Genomic DNA, 7500 nt, shown 5'->3' on the forward strand with positions numbered 1-7500 from the left:
AATGATCACTGACCTATTTGGCAGTGCTCGCAGCCCTACGTCTGAAGTAGTCTTCTAGAAAGTTGTGTCTGGCCGGTATTAAGTATGAAAACCCACTAAACCGACCCTCCCCCTCCCCTGTTTCCCCCCGGTTCTCCTTTTACGGTGTCCCATTTTAAATTGAAGAGGCGGAAGTTGAATTCATGGATGGGACAGAGAAAACCGCGGAAAGAGGATTCGAACCGCTGCACATCGGCTGCGAAGAAACCTACAACAACATAAAGAGCTGACGACATCACTCAGCCTCAATCAATAGGCCTACGTCCGTGCTGCGGGCGCAGCGTAAAGAGGGCCTCTCCGGTCTACTGGCTCCGTTAAGGCCCAGCCAAGACGACCGGGATCACCGCGACCTCATACACACCCCTGATGCATTGTGGGCTGCGGTGGCTCTGACCTATGAATGAAAGCGGCTCCTTGCGCACATCGATGTTTTGACCTACTGTTGACTCGTGGACGCGCGCAGTGCGTAATGGACGCAGGAGTGGGCGGGGGGGGGGGGGATTCCCTGCCCGGGTAGACCTTTAATGCAGCCTCTGCATTATATTCGCTTAAGACAACAACAACAGCGAAGAGAAGAGGATTCGTCTGGAAGCAAAACGCACATCCACGCTAATGATATTGTAGTTTCAGTCTTGGGATTTTGACTCACTATGGATTTCATTACCGAGGGGAATACTGGCAATCAAAGCAAGAATGGATGGGGAGGAATCCGTTGAACATCATTATGATTTTGATTTTTTTTTTTTTTTTGTTGGATGGAAGTTTATTCATGATGATACAACGTATTTTTATTTTTTTTAACTTTATTTTACCAGGAATAATCCCATTGAGATTCAGTATCTCATTTACAAGGGATTAATGATGAGGATGTTTAGTACAACAAGGGGAGGGGAAACAATAATAAATAAATTACCTCATTTGAATAGCCCCAGTTTATTGTCATTTTACAAAAGTGAAAACAATGATCTATCAGTCTAATTGAATATTGTATACATTAACCTTGTCATTTTATGCAATACATTTGTTATGTGAAACATTTAGTTTTTTTCATGAAAAAAAGTATTTCTAACGCACAAATACTGTTCAACTGTTGAGCGGACTTTTGGTAAAGTGTAGGCCCACTTTCAATGTTCATGATGCCAAACTCAATCAGGTAATGCTCCAAGAATTTACAATTTTAAGTAATAAAGTGCAAAGTTACGAAAAAAAATATCAGGGCAAATCATCTGATAATAATATTTAACCCACAAAGAGCTACCAAACAAGTGTCTAAAACATATTGCGAGTCGACGGCTGACGGCTGACTAGGCTTAATTCGTTTAGAAACTGAATCGTAATGAAAACACACAATAAATAGGAATAGGTCCACAATCAATTGTTTTAGTGATTAATAAAATGAAACCTCAATCAATAGGCTTTTGGATTCTGAATGAAAGTACTGTCAGTCATCTAGGATAGTTATTCTTTATTGATATAATACACTCTGGCCTCATTGGTGCACCCGCCAGCTCCCTGAGAAAAACTACTACTAATAAAAAATAAACAGAGGCAAAGTTCTCTGAAATGTGGGACTGCAAATGCCACACCTTTATTTGCAATAACTAAATAATATTATTACAAAGATATCGCTTATACATTTAGATTTATAAAGTAATATTTGAATTTAATTTTTGGAAAGTTAAGTTGATAAAAACATATTTTTTAACAACACTAAGATGTTTATTATTATAATTATTGATTGATTCTGAATAGGCATAGGCCTACTATTATTATGAGTATTTATTTTAATTTTCAACTTTATCATATTTTTATTGTCAAGACAGTAATTAAACGAAGATGTAGGGCTATAATTGCAAATTAAAAAGTACCACACACACTAACGCAGCCACACACGCTTTTGAAATGATGTTATTAAAAACACTTTTCCAATGTTTGCTTTTTTGAAAGTTGAATTGAGAGAAGAAATGAATAACATCATGAAAGTCACTAATATAACAGGTTCTGTCCCATAAAACAAACTTCTCCCATCATTTAATATTAACTTATTGTTGGGTTGTTGGTTCATCAAACTATTGAACAATATAATAACCCAACTTTAATATATTTTAATCAACTATAGGATCATTTTTAGGATGTGATTTCTACTGTATGTTAGAATTTTCTATTGCCAGAGAAATCAACATTAGTAAAAATTAATATAATTAAAAATAGATATACTGCGATTAATCATATGGCGTTTTACTTATTTAACACGATGCGCAATTAAGAAAAGTGAAGTGCTGTCATAATTAATTGACAGGCTGCACGGACGAACAGCGACCCGTTGGCGGTGCTGTTCCGTTCTCCAAGACGCTCCTACTCGTCATCTCTCTCTCTCCCTGGACCTATTCAACTCCTGCCTGAGGACATGAGTGTATCTCTGCTTTGCCTTTACACTCTAATTGACCTAAATAAACCATCTGAGGAGCGAGAGAGAGAGAGAGAGCGAGAGGAAGAGGGAGACGGTCTCGTCTCCCCCCTAAAGGCAGAAGATCGCGCGTATCCAAAGATGCTGGGTTTTATCGTGCGTAATTTACTCGCTCTCTGAGGTTAACTCGAAAGCTTGGTAGCGTATCTTTCGCGGCCCATATTCATATCCTCTCTCTCAAACACGCACATACAAACAGACACACGCACACGCACACACACACACACACACACACACACACACACACACACACACACACACACACACACACACACACACACACACACACACCCACACACACACACACACACACACACACAGTCGTGGGCGTCTCGCCCGTCTTCCTTTTGGATTTATTGGGATGGTGAAGAAGAGGCAGCGATAAGCGAGGGATACATCCACAGGAATGACACTTCGGCAGTCGGTTGCGTGAAGACCAAAGCGGTGGTGCGGGGCGACCAAAGCGGTGGTGCGGGGCGACCAACGCATCGAAATGATTCAAGACCGGGACCCGACGGACCCGAGTCCCCTCTGCTCCTCGTCTCGTTCTTCCAGAGCTCCATCGTCCTTTTTGATCGAAAACCTGCTTCGGTCCACGCTGACCAGCACGTGCAGAAGAGATTCGGTGGAACAGGGCGCGGAGGAGAGCGCGAGTCTCTCCGTGGAGGTGCTAGGCCGCTCCGGGACGTCCCGAGGAGAGGCAGAAGAAGCTCATGACAGCTCGAGCAGTGAGTGTCCGTTCTGCTTTGTTGTCGTTCGATTGTGATGTGGAATAAATGGCGCTTTTATTAATATATATTGCTGCAGGCCTATATAGTGGTAGTAGTAGTAGTAGTTTTTACCCCGTGTGCGCAAGGTAAAGTGCCGATAAAACCAATATATCCACAAATAAATGTAAATGACCGATTTCCATCCAATGGATGAGTCCATGGTACGTGTTTGCATGGCATAGGCTACATTATTCGTTCGATCAATTATAAACATGAATGTATTTTACAATGACCTTCTCGTGAACTTGAACGCAGCTCCATCGCGGTTTTACCGTCCCGGGAACTCGGTGGAGTCGAACTCTCCTCAGTCCACCAGCGACCGAGAGTTCCCGACCGGCACCGGGTTGGGCCAAGGAGACAGCGACCGGGAACACTCACGAGACGAGGATGAGGAGGACATACACGGAGGGGGAGGGGGAGGAGGAGGAGGAGAAGGAGGAGGAGGTGAGAGTCCCACGGTGGAGGTCCAAGATGCAGCCGAGGCGCGCGGTCACGCCTCGTCTCTCACCCGTCACGTGGTGGACGGTGATGACGATGATGATGACGATGAGGACGACAACACGAACCCGAAGGCCGCGGAACGGAAGAAAAAGACGCGCACCGTCTTCAGCCGCACGCAGGTGTTCCAGCTGGAGTCCACCTTCGACCGGAAACGCTACCTGAGCAGTTCGGAGCGCGCGTCGCTCGCAGCGACGCTGCAGCTCACCGAGACGCAGGTTAAGATCTGGTTCCAGAACCGCCGGAACAAGTGGAAGAGGCAGCTCGCGGCCGACATGGAGGCGGGCGGCCACGCGGGAGAGATCCCCGCCTTCTCCACCCAGAGGATAGTGCGCGTGCCGATTTTGTATCACGAAAACTCAGCGGCGGGGACTCTGCCGCAGATGATGGCATCTTCGTCACCGTCGTCTTTGGTTGGATACTCGAACCCGTTCAGCCACCCCCTGACCTATCACCTCGGTCACCCGCTGGCTTTTGTAACTTCACAAATGACCGGTCGGGTCTGAGTGTACAGAGCTACGGCCACACGCACTAACGCGGTACATTTGGACGGGGGGATATCTGTTCGAAAAGTGTCGCAGAGATGGAGGTGCACAACTTTATCAGGGGGCCCCGAGGGGCAAACCAATAAATGACATGCAACGCAGACTACAGTGTTGCTCGTGGTATAGTCTTTCAATGATTCATCGTGACTCTGGACGTCTGCACTTGATAATAATATCTAGGCCTACACACGATCAGTTATCGTGTTTTTTATTGTTTTAAGAGAATGGTGTTTTATTTCTAGCCGATGTTTTTAGACATGAGCTTCACACGTTTCAGATGCAATTTGATACATACGCCAGGGTGTCACCATAACCTGTCATTAAAGTCGTCTTCTCTAATCACTGTGTTCTATACTTTCTGGAAAAGGCAATGTATGCACTTAAATTATTAGCCAATATCCGAATGAAAAGTTCTAAACTCATGTTCCAGTTGTTTTGATTACAGCACAGGCAACAAAAATAATGAGATTATTATCAAACAAACATGAAAAACAGATTCAGGTGGAGGCGCGATGTGTATCGTTTTGCTTGCACGCGAAACGCAAAAAAAAGTGTCAAACACACATGCGATATCCGTCTGTGAATCAGAGTTGGATTGCTGAACAGAAACCCCCAATTCCGCAATAGACAGAAACAATATCCATTTCTGTGTGTGTGTGTGTGTGTGTGTGTGTGTGTGTGTGTGTGTGTGTGTGTGTGTGTGTGTGTGTGTGTGTGTGTGTGTGTGTGTGTGTGTGTGTGTGTGTGTGTGTGTGTGTGTGTGTGTGTGTGTGTGTGTGTGTGTGTGAAAAACACAGCAGCCACGTTCAAAACACAGCAGCCGCGCGCACGTGGTTTCCGCCCCTCCGGAAACAACGTACGCGCGGCTGCTGTGTTTACGCGTGATCACCAATCAAAAGCGGCTAAACCCTCGGTCTTCCGGCTGGCTGAGTAACGGTGCGGGGCCCGGCTCTACTTGGCTCTAGTTGGAACCGAGGAGCATCGCTGCTCGGAGCGCACGGAGCTGTGGTCGTGGATGTATACGTTTGTTATCGCGATACGTGCCATACGCGCCCAGGGAAGATGAACAAGGAGGACTACCCATGTCGGACTGCTTCGTTCGCGTTCACTATTGACAATATTTTAAATCTAAAAAAAAACAACAACATCAACTTTGAGGCGCCCGACGCGAAGGAAGAGACGTATGGCGTTTGTAAAAGCGACTTTCCACCCCGCTACGAGGAGGTCGACCTGTATGACATTCGGAGGCCCCACGAAGCGGACAGTTTGTCTTACGAGCTAGGTGAGTGAATAAACGTCCACTTTTTAGTGATTGCAAATATGCCAAAGCATGTATTAACCCGGTGTCACCTCCGTCCACTATCTCAGCGGCACCTTCTGTTTTGCGCTTTTACGCACGACGAGATCAAGAGTTTAGCAACACATCACACTGTTAAGTGTACTCTTCCTGCACGAAATAAGTTTGTTTTAAGTATTTCAAATGTGTAATGTGTCATTTCACAGCGCGGACAACCCGATTGCATTGCGACGCATCCGATGCGCTCGAGGTCTGCCGGGAGACCGGACGGGCGCTCGAGAGCCGCTCCCGGTCCGAGAGCGCACACAGCTCCTCCGACGACTGCACGTCGGAGCCACAGACGGCCGGCAAGGACGCGAAGGCGTCGGTGAAGAAGAAAACGCGCACCATCTTCTCCAAAAGACAGGTGTTTCAGCTGGAGGCCACCTTCAACATGAAGCGGTACCTCAGCAGCGCTGAGCGGGCCTGTCTCGCCAATTCTCTGCAGTTGACCGAAACGCAGGTGAAAATCTGGTTCCAGAACCGTCGAAATAAGCTTAAGAGACAGATATCTACAGACCTGGAAGGACCAGTGGATCACCATCATTCGGACGCTGCGACAAATGTACAATTACCGACTTTTTACAAAGATAGCAACTTACTGGGAGGATGTTTGGTGCCCATGCATTTCCCCATGATGTACGGAACCACAACGAACACTGCGCCTTACATTTACTTTTCCAATGCGGGTAAGTATTTCAGCCTCTTTGAGACCAACGGGTGACCCCCGGGTATGGATGTACTGAAGGACTTCAGCGGACGGTGGCAGCCTTACTTGAACCCCGATTGACATTTCAAAACTGGACCTTTTGACGAATAGTTTTATATAGAAGCTCTCTCATACACAGCTGTTCTATCAGTTATCAAACATCTATCAAGATATGCATGTGCCACTTTCCCGACCAAAGTTGTTCTTAATTATGATTATTATGATTATATTATGATTATTATTATACCATGATTACGAACTCATATTCAATTTACCATGACCAATATATGCATGCATCAAAGAAGTCCATATCGGAAATTCATCAATCGTTTTACTTTACGCAGCAATGCCATTTAAATGAATGTATCTTCATTATGTCAAAGGATTACTGTATGTAGCTATTTTCAACACTATCAACTTTATTACCCTGTAGAATGGATTCATTTATGGTTTATTTTTTGCGTAGATGAATCTGCAATGGGAAACTTTTCTTGTCATTGTCCTCCTTTGATATACGGCCTTATATACAAACCCCGTAATATCTTTTTTTTACTTGACATTTCATACTACAGATTCTAAAGCTGTTCAATTGCAGTTATATTAATAAATGCAATAAAAGCAGTACACACTTGCAAGTTTCAATTGAAGAGAATTGGCTGCCCACAAAAAAAGTAATGACCAAATTATAGTCAAAATAAAGGCTCAAAGCTAGCAAATATGGCATTGAATGGAAAGGGACATTTCAATGTATTTGGTGGAAGCAAAATACAAGTAATATAGCGCATTTGGTTTTCAAGGTCATTTTAGGGCAAATGTTTTTTCCCCCGGTGTTTATACCCATGAAACCGTAATATTGATGAAGATGTCCCACAACTTATCTATAAATTAAAAAACAATTCCAGGAGAAGTTTCTAAAGTTTTAAAATTGTTTGCATTTAAAATAATTTTAAGGAATATCAATCAAAGGGAAATGGTATAGACATTCACACATTGTTCTATCCTAATATATCCAATCAAAATGTAGGGTAAGTAATCTACGCCTTACTAAAACCATTACTGGAAATTGTTCTCTTTAGGTCAAAGTTAGCAACAATATTACATGTTTCAATTGTGCCTTGATGGTCTGAACTCTGGAA

At 44.2% G+C, this 7500-nt stretch overlaps 2 protein-coding genes across 2 annotated transcripts; both read left to right on the top strand.

The window, feature by feature from the left end:
* The first annotated feature begins 2404 nt into the window (after positions 1–2404).
* On the top strand, positions 2405–4661 carry LOC132475594 (homeobox protein HMX1-like). Its single transcript, XM_060076818.1, has 2 exons — positions 2405–3234; positions 3532–4661. Exons 1-2 carry the CDS (start codon positions 3000–3002, stop codon positions 4278–4280), a joined length of 984 nt encoding a protein of 327 aa, XP_059932801.1. The 5' UTR covers positions 2405–2999; the 3' UTR covers positions 4281–4661.
* A 558-nt stretch (positions 4662–5219) lies between these two features.
* Positions 5220–6995, top strand: LOC132475606 (homeobox protein HMX3-B-like). Its single transcript, XM_060076834.1, has 2 exons — positions 5220–5601; positions 5823–6995. The coding sequence occupies exons 1-2, from the start codon at positions 5382–5384 to the stop codon at positions 6377–6379; spliced, it is 777 nt and encodes a 258-aa protein (XP_059932817.1). The 5' UTR covers positions 5220–5381; the 3' UTR covers positions 6380–6995.
* The last annotated feature ends 505 nt before the right edge of the window (positions 6996–7500 follow it).

The sequence above is a fragment of the Gadus macrocephalus genome, chromosome 17 (genome assembly GCF_031168955.1).
Source record: "Gadus macrocephalus chromosome 17, ASM3116895v1".
Lineage (NCBI taxonomy): Eukaryota > Metazoa > Chordata > Actinopteri > Gadiformes > Gadidae > Gadus > Gadus macrocephalus.